The sequence below is a fragment of the Ochlerotatus camptorhynchus genome, unplaced genomic scaffold, assembly GCF_037179485.1.
Source record: "Ochlerotatus camptorhynchus isolate MF236.1 unplaced genomic scaffold, CSIRO-AGI_Acam_v1.1 ptg000041l, whole genome shotgun sequence".
In the NCBI taxonomy this organism is placed as follows: domain Eukaryota; kingdom Metazoa; phylum Arthropoda; class Insecta; order Diptera; family Culicidae; genus Ochlerotatus; species Ochlerotatus camptorhynchus.
In genome coordinates this window covers 889,243-905,991 of record NW_027040532.1, presented here as the reverse complement: position 1 = coordinate 905,991, position 16,749 = coordinate 889,243, and the positions used below count along the sequence as shown (strand labels likewise).

The 16,749-nt window shown below is 43.2% G+C and overlaps 1 protein-coding gene across 1 annotated transcript in view; it reads left to right on the top strand.

Annotated features, from left to right (window-relative positions):
* LOC135713495 (homeobox protein koza) overlaps window positions 1–12,813 on the top strand; it is a 43,413-nt gene extending 30,600 nt beyond the window's left edge. Inside the window, exons 3-4 of the mRNA XM_065236623.1 lie at window positions 12,199–12,294; window positions 12,359–12,813. Coding sequence (XP_065092695.1) covers window positions 12,199–12,294; window positions 12,359–12,581 — 319 coding nt within the window. The 3' untranslated portion in view covers window positions 12,582–12,813. The remainder of the gene's footprint in view (window positions 1–12,198; window positions 12,295–12,358) is intronic.
* The last annotated feature ends 3,936 nt before the right edge of the window (window positions 12,814–16,749 follow it).

Here is a 16,749-nt window from a genome sequence, read left to right as displayed (position 1 = left end):
GTTCCTCCTCTTGATCCGAAAGACGGCGATGGCGCCAGCTTGTACCGGTCTTTAATTTCAGCTTCGATCACCTTCGTATCGAAATTCGGAAGGCCTCGGATGACTACCTTAAATGGCTTGTCGCCCGGGATGTCGTGTGTGAAAAATTCCACTTTGGAATTCTTCAGCGAAGCCAAAGCTTTGTTGTAGTCCGCTTTGGTGTGGAGGATGATTTTTGTGCCAATCCCGCACAGCTTGTAGACGAGGCTCGGTAGCTCAGTGGTTACCGTTTCTGCTTACTGAGCAGAAGGTCGGGAGTTCAGTCCCAGGCCCGTCCCCTTCCTTGCAATTTTTCACTTTGCCTTATTCTATACCCACTAGATTTTAATGAAAACAAATTCTTCTTTAACACCGATCGCATCACTTACCACAGTGTGGGTCCTGATCTAAAAATAGAAATCGGATGAGTGCGCGCGCGTGTGTGTGTGTGTGTGTGTTTATGTATTATAATCGCTCTACCAAAAAACGATCCCTGCGTGTGCGTGCAACCTTTCCCCACATCCAAACATCCCAGTGATTTCTCGTGGAAGCGCAGAGGATTTCTCGGTTTCCTTCACAGCGAGTACCACGTCAACACATTCCTTCCCATTCCCTAGTTGACCTGCATTCGGACACGGCCGGCGCTGGTATTGCTAAATATTAGATCTTCAGTTCTTACACATTGAGGATGAATGTTAGTCCCAAACATCATCTGTTGGTTCTCTGTGTAATTGCAGCTGATCTGGTAATAACAGAGCAGCAACCGTGGGCGGTCAATCTGATTTGATTTGATTTGATTTGAATCCCGCACAGCTTGTACTCGGCAGCGACACCAAGGGATGCCATCTCTTGAGCCAGCTTGTCGAGTGGTACTGACTTCACCACCAGAGGTGGGAGTTTCACTTTCGGACCGTTCTGGCCGCCCTTGGCCAAGTTTTCAACGGACTCGCCGAAATCACCGACGTCACTACCGTTGATTGCAGTGGCGTTATCCTGGGGACCACTATTCATTGGGGTATGGACACTTCCACGGTCGGATGCGTCTCTCTTCGTCTTTTTGCCGCCTTGGGCAGCGTTAGACTGGGTTGCAGGGTTCTAACCCTGGTTCGAGCCTGTCTTCTTCTTCCGCTTCGACATCACACGCGATGCACCGAAACGACCGAACACGTGAACAAACGCGTAGCACTATTAAAATCACTGGCACTGAGCGAGCGAATCAAACAACCGACTATACTGCACAACGGTATGATGCAGAATGAAGATGTTGAGGGTAGGCCCTTTTGAACGCTCACTGCCGAATTTCAGTACCTAGTACTAAAAAAAACTCGACGGTACTGCTAAGAGATAAGCATTGTAAGTCCCTCCTACTTGGAAAATTATGCAATCGAACGGCTTGCTATGCCTCACCCCTATCAGTTTATTTTTAGTTTTTAGTTTAAATGATCTTTATTTTAGTTTAACTTGGACGATTACCATATAAATTTTTACTAAGTGATTTAATTGCTTTCTTCATCTTTAGGTATGGGCAAAATTCAAAATTTGTTTTACAGAATTAGTCCTAGACTTAGTACACGGTCGACCACCTTGGTGGGATTGGTTTGTTTTGTTTTTAGAATTTGAAGAGAAACTACTTAATACTACTATTTACAGCTTAAAACTAACCTACTCTACTATATACACTTAACCTACTATGTACAAATTGCTTATTAAAGCATGTTCAGAAAGATTGCATTTTTGAATAAATTTAGTTGTCATATCATCAATTTTGGAATCTACTTTGGGAATTTCTGCCTCTTGATGGAGGTCTGCTATTCTTGTGTCGAATGGACGATCTAGGATCATCCTCAACACTCTATTCTGTGCAACCTGGATTTTGTTCCTGTGGGTCTGAGCGCACGATTCCCACACCGGGGCGGCATAGAAGATCGCGGGGGCTATGATCTGTTTGTAAACAGCCAGTTTGTTTTGCCTTGAGAGGCGGGATCTGCGGCAAATGAGCGGATACAAACACCTAACCAAGGCGGAGCACTTAACTAGGGTTTTCTCTATGTGCGAGCGGAACAGGAGCTTCTCATCGAACAACATCCCGAGATAAGTAACATCAGTGGACCACTCGACCCTTGTACCATCCATTATTACGATACAGGAGGGAGACGGTTTAAGTTTTAATGATTGTCTGTGAAGGAACATGATCGCTTGGGTTTTCGAGGCGTTGATTTTGATTTTCCACGTGGTGGCATAATCAGTAAAGGTGTCAAGGCATCGTTGGAGCTTGTTCGTAATTTCACGAGGCATCCTACCCTTGACGGCTATCGCGGTGTCATCTGCAAACAGAAAGAACACGCAACCGTCTCCTAGAGGAGGGATGTCCGACGTGTAGATGCTGTAAAGCAGTGGTCCCAGCAGACTCCCTTGCGGAACACCTGCTGGGATCGGAAATTGTCCCGAAAGGGAACTATTCAACGACACCCTGAACGACCTTTGCTGGAGATAGTTACGGGTGATTTTCACAAGGTATGGTGGAAAGTTGGAGTTACAAAGCTTGTATATAAGTCCGTCGTGCCAGACATTGTCAAACGCCTTTTCGACGTCTAACAAGGCCATGGCTGTGGACTTGGATACAGCTTTGTTACTCCGGATGTTATTCATCACCCGCACTAGCTGATGATTGGTGGAATGCCCCTTACGGAACCCGAACTGTTTTTTTTTTTTTTTTATAATTCGTTTATTTTTCCAGGCTCATTTGCTGTAGCTTTGCGGAGCCGATATTCATTGTTTAAATAACAAAATTACTTAAAACTAACGTTAGTAAAGCGGAGGCCGATTACTCGCGGCTATCTCGAGGTTAGGGGTAACAAATTGTAACAAATGGATGGCAGGGTAGGGATTGTGAACACAAGGTTTGGAGAGCAATGTGCTCTTGATCTCGAACTAGGCGACACTCTGATGAAAAAGACAAACATGGGGGTACACCGATGGGCAACTAACAACTTGGGAGAACACAAGATGACACTAACTACTAAATCCTCAAATCTATCCGTTTTAAAAACACATAAATTAAATTCAAATAGTCGAGGTCTCGGCTCGCCAAGACATCTCTAACGGGTATCGCGGGTTGTTTTCCTCGGGCCCTGAGGGATATGGATAACTCAGATCTGGCAACACGGTGTAAGGTACATGACCAAACAACGTGCTCGATATCGTGATAACCACTGCCACACGCACATAAATTGCTGCCTGAGAGCCCAATTCGATAGAAATGCGAGTCTAACGAGCAGTGATTGGACATAAGCCTTGATATAACGCGTATAAAGTCGCGGCTCATGTCCAACCCTTTGAACCATGGCTTGTTCGACACCTGAGGGAGAATAGAATGTAACCATCTTCCCAATTCACCATCATTCCATTTTTGTTGCCAACTGATGAGGACTTGCTGACGAGCAATGGAGAAAAATTCGTTGAAGGCGATTTGTCGCTCAAAAATATCGCCTTCCATAGCGCCCACCTTAGCCAATGAGTCCGCTTTCTCATTACCCGGAATTGAGCAATGAGATGGGACCCAAGCTAAGGTGATAGTATAGGAGCAGTTAGATAAAGCACTCAGTTTAGATCGTATTTCAGGCAGGAAATACGAGGAGTGCTTCATCGGCCTCATTGAACGAATAGCCTCCAATGAGCTAAGACTATCCGTAAAAATAAAATAATGGTCAGACGGTAGTGAGGCAATTCGCTCTACTGCGTAAAATATAGCTGCGAGTTCCGCAACGTATACTGAGCATGGTTTCTGCAGTTTATAAGAGGCGCTATGAAATTGATTAAATACACCAAATCCAGTGGAAGCATTTATGGTTGACCCATCTGTGAAAAATCTTTTATAGTTACTTACATGGTGGTACTTTATTGCGAAAATTGAGGGAACAACCATCGACCGATGGTGATCTGGTATTCCATGGATTTCTTGCATCATGGTCAGATCAAAATTTACAGAGGAACTATAGAAGGCTTGAAAGCAATCACGATTGGAGATTAATGAAGAAGGACCAACCTCCAGCGTCATGTACTCATAGTACAAACTCATGAATCTTGTTTGAGGATTTCTGTCGAGTAGCTTCTCAAAATTTTCTATTACCAATGGGTTCATTACTTCACAACGGATAAGAAACCGGAAGGACAGTTCCGCGAAACGATCTGTCAGTGGGAGAACACCCGCGAGTACTTCGAGGCTCATCGTATGCGTCGAGTGCATACAGCCAAGCGCGATTCGGAGGCAACGGTATTGAACCCGTTGCAGCTTCAAGATATGTGTTTTTGCCGCGGATTGAAAGCAGAAGCTACCGTACTCTAGAACCGACAAGATGGTTGTTCGATACAACCTGATCAGATCTTCCGGGTGTGCTCCCCACCAAGTTCCAGTAATTGTACGAAGAAAATTAATTCTTTGCTGGCATTTTTGTTTCAGATACGCAATATGTTTTCCCCATGTGCATTTGGAATCGAACCAGACACCTAAATACTTAAAAGAAATACTTTGAGTGATTGTTTTACCCATTAGCTGAAGCTGTAACTGTGCAGGATGGTGCTTCCTAGAAAAAACAACCAACTCAGTTTTCTCCGGAGAGAATTCGATACCCAGCTTCAAAGCCCAAGTAGACAAGTTGTCTAAGGTATCTTGCAATGGTCCTTGCAGGTCCGGTGCACTTGGCCCTATAACAGACACAACGCCGTCATCTGCAAGCTGCCTTAGCGAGCAATTTTCATCAAGACAACCATCAATGTCTTTGACATAAAAATTATAAAGAAGGGGGCTTAAACATGAGCCCTGGGGGAGACCCATGTAACTAATTCGTGAAGTTGCCGAGTTTCCATGAGAAAAGCTCATATATTTCTCAGACAACAAGTGGCTCAAATAGTTGTTCATAATTGGTGAAAGCCCACTATCGTGGAGTTTATCCGAAAGGACATCGATACAAACAGAATCAAAAGCCCCCTTAATGTCCAAGAAAACTGAACCCATTTGCTGTTTTTGCGCATAGGCCAGTTGAATTTCAGTTGAAAGCAACGCAAGACAGTCGCTCGTTCCTTTGCCTCTCCGAAATCCAAATTGCGTATCTGAAAGTAAACCATTCGACTCGACCCATTTGTCTAGACGAAAAAGAATCATTTTCTCCAACAATTTCCGTATACAGGACAGCATCGCGATGGGACGGTACGAGTTATAATCCGACGCTGGTTTACCGGGTTTTCGAATGGCGATAACTCTTACTTGCCTCCAATCATCCGGAACAATGTTGTGCTCCAGAAATTGATTGAATAAGTTCAACAAGCGTCTCTTCGCGACATCTGGGAGATTTTTGAGCAAGTTAAACTTGATTCTATCCATTCCTGGAGCTGAGTTGTTACATGAGAGGAGAGCAAGTGAGAATTCCACCATCGAAAACGGAGAATCTATTTCGTTATTACCCGACGGACGATCACGAACGTTGGTTTGAACCGGCACCGAATCCGGGCAAACTTTCCGCGCGAAGCTGAATATCCAACTGTCTGAGTACTCCTTGTCTTCGTTGACCGGTGATGACGCGTTTCGCATTCTCCTGCCGACATTCCAGAGTGTTCTCATGGAAGTCTCTCGCGACAAACCATCGACGAACCGACGCCAGTAACCGCGTTTCTTGGCTTTAATCAAGCCCTTGAAAGTTTTCTCGAGGTCGGTGTACCGCTCGAAATCCCCGACCTTACCGTGTTTGCGGAAGCGTTTAAACGCGGCGGACTTCTCGCTGTTCGCGTTGGTGCAATCCTTATCCCACCACGTAGTGAGAGGTCGTCTGCGAATGGAAACACCCGGAACGCGTTTCGTCTGTGCTTGAAGAGCGCAGTCAACGATAAGTCGCGATAAAAAGGAGTACTCAACCAGCGGAGGGAGTATCTCAACCGATTCAATACCACCGAGAACCGTGGCCGCAAATTTTTTCCAGTCGATGTTTTTCGTGAGGTCGTACGCGATGTCAACCGAGCGAGTGGAAGATGAACCATTGGTAATAGAAATTTTGATTGGCAAATGATCACTACCGTAGGGATCTTGGATTACTTTCCACGAGCAATCCAACGATAGTGAACTCGAACAAAGTGAGAGGTCTAATCTGCTTACTCTTGCTGGAGGTTTGGCTACTCGTGTTGCTTCCCCGGTGTTCAGAATTGTCATTTTGAAGATGTCGCACATGTCGTATATCAAGGTTGAGCGGTTGTCGTCGTACAGTTCCCCCCAGCCTGTACCGTGAGAGTTAAAATCTCCTAAGATCAACCGAGGCTCAGATAAAACTGAGCAGATATCTGAGAGACCTTGGCGAGAAATCGCAGTTCTCGGAGGAAAATATACTGAGGCAATACTGAGGCTTTTACCTCGAATATTTACCTGACATGCGACAACTTCAATGCCTGTCACGGAAGGCAGATCGATTCTATAAAAGGAATGGAGCTTATTAATCCCGAGAAGCACCCCTCCATACGAATCTGCTCGATCAAGGCGAATAATGTTAAAATCGTGGAAAGGGAGATCGGTGTCTGAAGAAAGCCATGTTTCACAAAGAGCAAATGCGTCACAAAGTGAGTTGTGAACTAAAAATTTGAATGCGTCAAGTTTCGGTATAAGACTTCTGCAGTTCCACTGAAGAAGAGAGATCATATCTCCGACCTCATTCGGAAAATTATCCATCAAAAGATATGATCGATGCAAGGAAGGACCACCTAGAAGCTAGTTGCTTCAAAAGAGTTTTCACAAATGGAAGCACTAAATTAATAATGTTCCTAGTTGAGTCAGAGACGTTGAATATATTGAAGATGCTCTCCACAATTCCAGAAAACGTGAACATGGCATCATGTTCTTGCTGGTTATTTAGCTGATTTTCTGGCTGAAAAACTGGGATATCTGGGGTTTTAGATGATCCCGGAAGTGGCGGAAAGTCTTTGTTAAAATTACAAACTTGAAATCCCGGTGGTGGGGGTTTTGCTACATTTCCGCTACCTCTTAAATTTGTCAAGGTAGGTTGAGAGTCCGTACGAGAGGCCTTACGAGGTTTTTGGGTGACGTTTGTTTTGGACCGCTTCCTTGTGTTGCCGTTAAAGACAAAAGGACTACTCTCACCAACCTCTGAGTCAGAGCCCTGATCATCATCTGGCAGGAGGTGGAATGTGTTGTTGCTTTTTGGGGTGGTTTGGGAAGATGAAGCGGTCGTTTTCAAAATTTCTGCTAACGAGCGCTTAGAGCGAGCTTGCAAGGACCGCTTTAGTTTTTCTCCCTGCTGTTTGTACTTCGGGCAATCACTCAGAGCATGCGGAGCATCCTTACAGTAAACGCATATTGGTGTAGCATGACAAGGACCCTCCGTATGCTCCTCCCCACATTGATCGCACCGCGGTTTGTTGGAACAAAAGTCCGCGGTGTGACCTAGTTGTTTGCATTTCAAGCAATTCATTACCCTCGGTACAAACAAGCGTACAGGTAGTCGAACCTTCCCAATTGTGACGTAGTCAGGTAATGCCGATCCTGAAAAGGTCACACGAAACGAATCTGAGAGGGTATACTTTTTGTTTGTGCCTATGTGCGACACTGACTGCAGTTGAATGCAGTCCAGTATCTTGACTTTCGGAAGGGCACGGTTTTTGAAAATGCCGAAAGATTCGACTTGCAGGAAATCCTCACAAGTCAGACTCGAATCGGTGACCACTCCTTCAATTTCTACGTCACAACTGGGGACGTAGACTCGATATTCGATCGAAAAAAGCTCACAGGCAACAATTCGGTTTGCCTGTTTCAGGTTATCAACGGTAACGCGCAGTTTGTTTGGCGTCACCTTAAAGATATCGGTTACGGCCGAAAAATGTTTTGTCAGATCCTTCGAAATCCGAGAAATATTCAAAGGTTTTTGTTTGGGCCGGAAGAAAACAACCCACGGACCTTTCGAGTCATCAGGGTAAGCCTTGTGGCGGGGGGTCGCTGATATTTTCGGGGGAAGGAGTGGAGTAGAGGGCACATAAGGACAAGGCGGCGATGGTGGACAAGGCGGCGATGGAGGAGAAGGGGGCTGTGGTAGAGATTTCACTTTTGGATAGGCTCCAGTGTTCTTGCTGCTGGTTTGATCAAGGTGCTCTTCGAGGGTATCCATTTCCTCAGAGCTATCAAGCTTTTCAAATGAGGGAGACTTTATTGACTCATCATCAGAGATGTCAAGCGACAGACCCCCGCCTTTATTTGTATCATCCATTGCGGTGACTTAAGATACCACCGCAACGGAATTGGTTGCAATCTTAGTTATTAAATGTTTATATTTTCCACAAATTTCAAATATATGGATTGAAATTGGAAAGGAAACAACAAGAAAAGGAAGTCAACACTGTGAGTGAATTGCTCAGTGTTAAAAAAATAAAAATAAAATAAAATATGTGCAAAAAAAAACTAAATAAGATAATGAATAATAATAAAAATAATAATTTGTAAGAAAGGAAATTCAACGCTGCAGGGGGATTACTTAATATTAGCAAATCAAAAACCAAAAAAAAAAAAAATATTTACAAAAAAAAAAAAAAAAGAATTAGGCTGAGAAAAAAATTAACTTATCTCTATATGCCGGGATGGCGCGTTTACAAACTCCACTGTGCGATGAAGCAGAGATGATCGCTCTATTGTTGCAGCACGTGGCTTAGCACAAAGGGCACCGTCCGGTCTGTATAGACCGTATCTGCAGTTCTGCTGCTTCGTTGTACGGTGTATACGGGTGATGACGTTTTGATGCCGTATGATGCGATGTCTAGGTGGTGGTTGATAGTTTTACCGTTGGACAATCCAATCTTCAGACTCGGCTGAGATGGTTGCTTCCTCCGGGGAACGTTTATGTCCGCCTGTGACACTGCACACCTGAAGGTGTAAAAAAAACTCCGATCGGGGAGAGAAAAAAAATCCACTTTTTTCCGAAAAACACTTTTGCGGCGGCGGGAGAGTAGCGTAAGCAAACTTGCTCTGTCGAACGTTCGACGAGGAATGAACCCGAACTGTTCCGGAAGAAGAATGTCATGTTCCTCCACAAACTTGTTTAGTCGGCTGAGGATCAATTTTTCGAACAGCTTGCTCAGCGCTGAGAGCAGGCTAATCGGTCTGTAGCTTGACGCTAGTGAAGGGTCTTTCCCAGGTTTGCGGATCGGGATGATTTTTGCCACCTTCCAGATGCTTGGAAAGTAGTGCAGCTCCAAGCATCTGTTGAGGATGGCAGCCAGCAGCGAGTGCACCCTCGCGCTGAGATTTTTCAACTCTAGGTTGAATATTCCGTCAAACCCGGGAGCCTTCATGTTTTTACTATATTTCAGCGCTGAGCAAATTTGTTCCTCTGTAATCCGTTCTTCTGGAGGGACGGCACAAGGGGAGGCATCTAACGTCTGGACGCACTGCACAACCTGGTTCTCGAGTGGACTTGGGATTGTAGAGCCAAGCAAATGCGACTGGGCAATGTGCTCCCCAATTGCATTGGCCTTCTCTTCGTTGGTGATAAGCCGTTCGTCATTGACTCTAAGTGGTGGAATGGGCTTGGGGTGAGACTTCAGCACCTTGGCAACCTTCCAGAATGGTCTGGAACGGTCGTCCAGGTTCTGAACGAGCCGCCCCTCGTGACCTTGTGGGCTTCACCGCAGTTGGCGCATGTGGGAGTGGCTTCCTCGATGCTGTCGCAGTTGTCGATCTTGTGGTTTTTGCCGCATTTGATGCAGCGGCTGGCCATGCGGCAATTCCTGGTGCCGTGCCCGAACAATAGGCAGTTCGAGCACTGAGTGACGCCACGGTGGGTGGGTTTATACCGCTCCCACTTCACTACGATGTGGAACAGTGTGCGTGTCGTCTGGAGATCCTTCACGGTTGTGGAGTTCTTCTCCAGATGGACCAGGTAGAGCTGGTCACGATACTTGATGGCCTTGCTGCGGGTCATCTTGTGGACTTCGACCGGCTTGAGGCCGTTCGCCTTAATCTCGTCCATTAAGGTGGTGGTGTCCATGTCGTGGAGCCCGCGCAGCACCACTTTCAGCGGCTTGGTGGCCTCGATGTCGTGGGAGAAGTACTCCAGCTTCATTCTGTCCAAGAGGGCCTGAACTGCGTTGAAGTGTTTTTCGGCCGGGACCATCAGTTTGTAGCCTTCCGTGCACCGTTGAATGGTGCAGCGAAGGCCCTGCTTAATGTAGAAATCCAGCTGCTCCCATAGCCCGGGAGGGAAGCCCTTCACATAGAAGGGTGGCAACTTAACTTTTTTCGGCACCGTCTCAGGGTCCGACTGCGGCTGCGCTCCGTTCTGCAGGGCGGAGAACGGATTGTTGCTCAGCAGCTTTTTTGCTGCTGATACGGTGGCGCTGCTGTCTTCAGGTCTGGGTCGTTTAGTTCCGGGAGGCCCCGGCTGCGGGTCCGCAACGCCTGTCGGGATGGGCAATGGGGTTTTCTTCTGCTTCTTCTGGGCTGGCTCGGTGGTCGCGCCGTCTCCTGGGAGAGTCTGTTTTCCCGGTAAACCGGCACTCGCGTTACCGCGCGATTTCTTACCCATGGCTGGGTCAGCGAACGCGGAGCTAATTCGACTTGCGAACGAACGAACGAAACTAGAGAGAATTCAAATCGACTGAACTGCTCAACAGTCTGGCAGCGAATCGTCTCACCCCTATCAGCAAAAAATCTGCGATTTTATAAACCGTTCTATGGCATAATTTTCCAAGTAGGATGGACTTTCAAAGCTAATCTAAAAGCATAAATAGAGGTACCGTCTGATAATTTCAGAGCTTGAAAAGTGGTAGCTAATAAATCTTGCGAATTTCCCGGAATTTCATCCAGCAAATGCGGGCCAAATGGAAGAAATGCGCTGATTCCGTGTCCGTTTCCACTGTGCGGGTGCTGATCCATCAAGAGGATGGTTCGAGATTTCGTGCGAACTGGAGATATGTAACCATCTAATGCTGTAACTTTGAAGTTTAAAAAAAAAAAGTACTGTAAAGCTGGGACCTTATATCCTAGTCAGTAAAGGCACGGTAATACCAAGCCGGAGGCGGCGGGTTCGATTCCCGGTCGAGGGCATCTATTCGGTATGGTTATTTTCTAGACTTCCCTGGGCATCGATAGAGTATCATTGTGCTTGCCACACAATATTCAAATTCATGCATTCGTATTGGCATCGAAAGCTCTCAATTAATAACTGTGGAAGTGCAGTTAGTAAAACACTAAGTTGAGAGCACGCAATAAGCTAATATGCACTAAGCAATAAGCTTGAAATGCGAATGAGAAGAGGAGAAGAGAAGACTGTAAAGCAACCATTAATGGATTTTTTTTAAACTTATTGAATCACGAACTACAGGTCTTTCTGTGCGTACCAATTTACTTTTAGTCAGCCCCAATATCGAAGCCGTTTTAGGAGTTGTGTGGGGCGTGTGGTTCATTTAATTTAGACATTATAGTTTGACGTAATCATCATGATCCACTCACGTTCTGGAATATGGCCTTGAGACTTGAGATTTGGCCTTCATAAAACCCCCTTCTGTCTCGCAAAATAAAAAAAATCAAAATCAAAAATTATGTATATAGCAATAAAACATCATACAGATTATGAGCAAGCGATCAAACGTGTTACATTTTTTTGCAGCATAGAAAAACACAAATTACATGACTTCTCCCTTCATGATTTCCAGAAATTTTTAAGGGATTGGGGATGACAAAAGTGAAAATTCTAGATAGAGCAGGAATTAGGGCGTAACAGCTTTTGTAAACAATGACTTCTCTCGTTGATTTCTAGCAACTCAAGGCACGCCTACACAAATCATCATATCCATCGGGTAGGAGAAGTCTTCCCCTATTCGATGGTAATGTTGATTTGCCAGGGAGAGTTATGTCTTTCGAGAAATCATCGAGAAAAGCCATTGTTTACAAAAGCTGTTACGCCCTAATTCCAGCTCTATCTAGAATTATTGTTTGTTTCGGCTATTAACATTTACATTTATTGAAGTAATAAAAGAATAGCTTCAATAGCATATATTATCTAACGGAAAGTGGATGAGTTATCGTTATTTGTTGTGTTATGAACTAAATAAACAAATCTTAATTAATATTTCGCGGAGGTACGAGATGCATATCACGGTGTAATAACCAAATGTTCACGATTTACTAACTTACAGATGTCAAAAATATCTATCAGTAGCAGACCGGAGCGATGTGGCAGACGCTTTGAATTTGTCAGAAACTCAAGTGAAAACGTGGTATCAGAACAGAAGGTGTGTGCATTCCAATCTATGGACTAATGGATCATGTAATCTAATCATCAAATTCCATTCGCAGAACCAAATGGAAGCGCCAAAATCAACTCCGGCTAGAACAATTACGGCACCAAGCCACCATGGAGAAGGAACTGATCAACAATCAGGAACCGTCGGCTAATTCCATTCAATGTTGCCCCACCTCGTTGTCGTCGTTCACACAAAATCCGTGCAATTTTCTCACGTCGGCCGCCGCAGCGGCAATTTTCCGCAATGTCTCCTACGCGCATGGTTGTCCCCTATAATTTTATCCTCTCCCGTCCTCCGATCGCTTCAATGAAAATATTATGACTGATTTTCGACACACCGCAAATTAGAGGAACTCATCATGTATTTTGGTGTAATTTATGTGTATAGGATGGTAAATTGTAAATAGCTCGGTGTTTGTTACGACAAATAATAATAAATCTGTAATGATTATGGATACAAAAACTCTGCAAACAAACTTCTTCCCTACTCTTGAGACTGACTGTTTCAGCAATCATGGAAAGCCCCGGAAGCATGAATAGCTCAATTACACTCCCACCGAGCTCGACAGCGGGCACGACAAGGGTAGGTATAATGATAAACATTAGCCCGAAAATCACCCACAAAACACTTTCCACTTTGAAGTACCTAATTGATATTATGTTGACATCCGCTCGCTCTTTTGTGCAACAAATTGGTACACAATTTAGACGCCAATTGTTTGAGTTTCGCTTCTGAGGACGTTTTGCCGGTAAGCATGAATAACAATCACAACTTAATCTAAAATCTGGAATCCGAAACGAGAAGAGCACGAACCAAATTTATGCGAAAAATCTTTTCCATCGTGACAGGGAAATTTTCTGTTTTCCCTCGCTCTCCCTATCTCACCATTTTTCGCGTAAGCAGAAGAGGGTCACGTGCATGGAAATCATCTGATCCGAAAAGTGAACCCTTAATTTGCACATAATGGAAGCAACGTGTCATTTCAATGGATATGGTTCACTTGATGCCTCATTAATAAGTTGACTTTATGATTAGGGGTTTGAGAAGTGGTATATTCCTATTTGATTGCGATATAATACTGAAAAACATATGAGAACTGCTAGATTCATTATGTTTTGAGGTTCCGGTGAACCATTATCATTTTTTATGGCTGGTACAGCCTAAATCCGGGTAGTCTCTCGAACCAACCAAACCATTGTTTCTTTTTAGTATTCGTCATTTTCTCTAGCTTACAGTTAATACGTTCCAACTTAAAATGTAAGTCTTTCCTCAACTTAGGTTTCTTTAAGGGGGTATTCCCAATCTTTTGCCTTTTTTCGGCCTGTTTTTCAATTAATTTTTTTCAAGGAAAATGAATAGTAATGCGCCTAACTCTTTGGGATTCTTGTTTATTGAACATTAAAGTTTACAAATAAAAATTTTTCGACATAAAAAAAGACATTATTGACGTCACAAAATGGCGGCAAACAGACCCCTGTTCGCCGCAAACGCCTGGACGGGCGAAGACTTTTCTCGGAACGGCTTCATCTGAAACAGATTTCGTGATGAAATTAATAATCTGCATAAGATTCTCTGGAGCTTCTCCCGTTGGCAGCCACCAAATCAGTGTCAACATTTCAAAGGGGCGTAATTGCTTTTGTAAACAATGACTTTAGCCGTCAATTTCTCACGAATAATATCTTACCTCTCCAAAATTACAATGCTAGCTGGTAGAGGAAACATTCCTCTACCTGTTGGTATTATTATTTTTCATGAGTGAGCTTTTATTTGCGAGAAATCTATGGCTAAAGCCATTGTTTACAAATGCAATTACGCCCCTTTGAAATGTTGGCACTGAAATGGTTCAGAGCCTTATATCCCTCTAACTTTGGTTATAGTTGTCCAAATGCTGAAAAAATATAATGCAGTACTTATTCGCTAGCTTGGCTACAAGCGCATTCCTGTGCTAACTGGGCTGCCTTAGCAAACGTCAAAAAACACTGAGGAGAACTTCAATGGATTGTTTGATCGACTTTTAAAAAAAATCACGCGCATTGAATTGAAACAGTGTAAAGTTTGTTATTGTTATGTTTACAGCATTCAAACTAGCCAGATTAGAAAGGCTTAACGCTTTCGCTAAAAACGCATCCAAGCCTTGATTTCAGTGTGAAATGAAAATAAATTTAAACTCATTTATATTAACTCTTATTATTCCTTTCGAATGCTCCTCACCAATTGGGTTCTTTAAGGGTATTGTGGTAACTGCATATTCGTTATCTGCATTAAAAATAGAACCCAAATCCAAAATTCAATTTTGGAACACTGGAATTATTTTAAATAAGTACGATTACATTTGCAAAAATTACCACCTTAGGGCCCCTCGGTGGCACTTTGCATGGGAGCGAGCTGTCAGACTCTAGGGGCAAGCCAGCTGTACTCAAAGTTAATATTTTTCCTCCGAGTAAATTTGAGTAACTCATAATTACTCAAGAATGATCAAAGTAGTCTGGCCTTATGTATATTCATCAACAAATACAAACCGCAGTGTGAATAAACATTATGTGTCATAGGAGGAGGTGAATTTGAATTATTTTATTATATTCTTGATACAAATCCTTATTTAATCACTTGAATCCATTCACAGCATGAAATCTAAGAATTGTGCTTTGAATGGAAATAAGGTAAAAAATGCCATATTCGAAGATGGCCTCCCGAGCAGGATCGAATATCTTGATACCTTAAATTGGTATGGATGAGCCTGACATAAGAGGTAAAATACCAAAAAATAATACCAAAAAAATGTTCCCACAATACCATTCCAATACCAAATTATGATAATGGAATATCAAAACAATACCACACAGGTATTATTTTGGTATTCAAATATCAATTTTTGTTATTTACAAAGTATTTTGCATGTAATTTTTTGGTAAAATTCTTTGGTATTTTACCTCTTATGTCATGCTGGTCAATACCAAATTTTGGTATCAGATCAGAATTAGGTATTCATTAGTTATTTTCTCCTGTTCGGGCTAACATCCAAAATGTATCCGTATCACCCAGCTAGACGTAATTTATGAGGCCTTCATGTGCTTGGCAAATCAGAGGTTCTGCACATCTACAATGGCAAATTTCATTATTTCAAATAGGAATGAATAAGTTGAGAATTCAAGATGGATGGGAGCTAGATTTGGTTTTATGGAAACTTAAAATTTTATATTTGGCTATACGATGACAATGTATTGCTTTCTATTAATCTCGGGTCGAACCTAGTGGCAATTAGGAATACTTGTAGTTAATTTTTCTGAAAATCATGACAACCACCAACCAAATGGATTATTTTTCTATACTTCTCTGAATGACCAAGTATTAGTGCAGAACTATGAGGTTACTGCCTACAAGTTCTGCACTAATTCTTGGGCATTCAGACAAAAGTTGGAGAATACTATTTCAAAGTAGTGGTCGTAACTTTGATGCCTTTCGAATATTGAAACTGTGGTCAATTTAACCAAATGTATCATACTTTGAATTTGAAAATGCTATGATCAACGTCGACCGATAACAACCTGCACTAGATTTGGATGAAAACGGCTTACAGAGGATTGGCAGTAGGAATGTCATGGGATCTATCTATGAAGGATTATCCAGTGTACACCACCATTTTCTCACATGCCCACATTCATCAGGATTCACTTTTCGACCATGGGAAGTTGCAGAATTTAGGAATATTTATCACCGTTGAACGTCTTTCTTTGACAGTTGGGGAATAAATACAACAAGGTTGCTGTGTTATCGTGCATCGCTTGTTGAGCAACTCGAGTTACTCAGAGTTGCTCAAAATTAACTCAAATTTTACTCATAATCAAAAGCTATATTCCAGTTGAAAAGCAGACCAGTTAGCGAATAAGACTTCGTACTTTATATGGTTGCTATGACAATGGCCAACAGCCTATTCTTGTTACAGGGTCAGTTTGGCAGCAATTCAAGAAAGATGAACAAAGGTATAAACATTTTATATCATGAAAATAACTGAAACAAATCATTCATCATTATTCTCGCACTTTTCTGTTGATGCCACTCATCAGTCGGCGCACACCTTCTTCAGCATGGTCTTGGCTAGCTGATTCCACCAATTCTTCATCCGACCAATTTCGCTGGTGACTGCTCCATCTTCATCTTCAGTTTCCGCTTCATTATCGCCCAATACTTCTCTATTGGACGGAACCAGGGACAATTTTGTGAATTCAGCCCTTTTGGGATGAATTGAACTCCATTGTCGTCCATTGTATTGTAGCACGTCCTTGGTGTAATGGCAGCTGGTTAGATCTGGTCAAAACGTAACTGTAATAAAGTGTAAAATCCGTTTGTTGAGGCACTCCCTTTTGTATACTTTCGAGCGACAATAAGCTTGAATCTACCAGGAACCTTGCCGCGAGCAGGAGCCTTGTAAAATTTGAGCCCCGG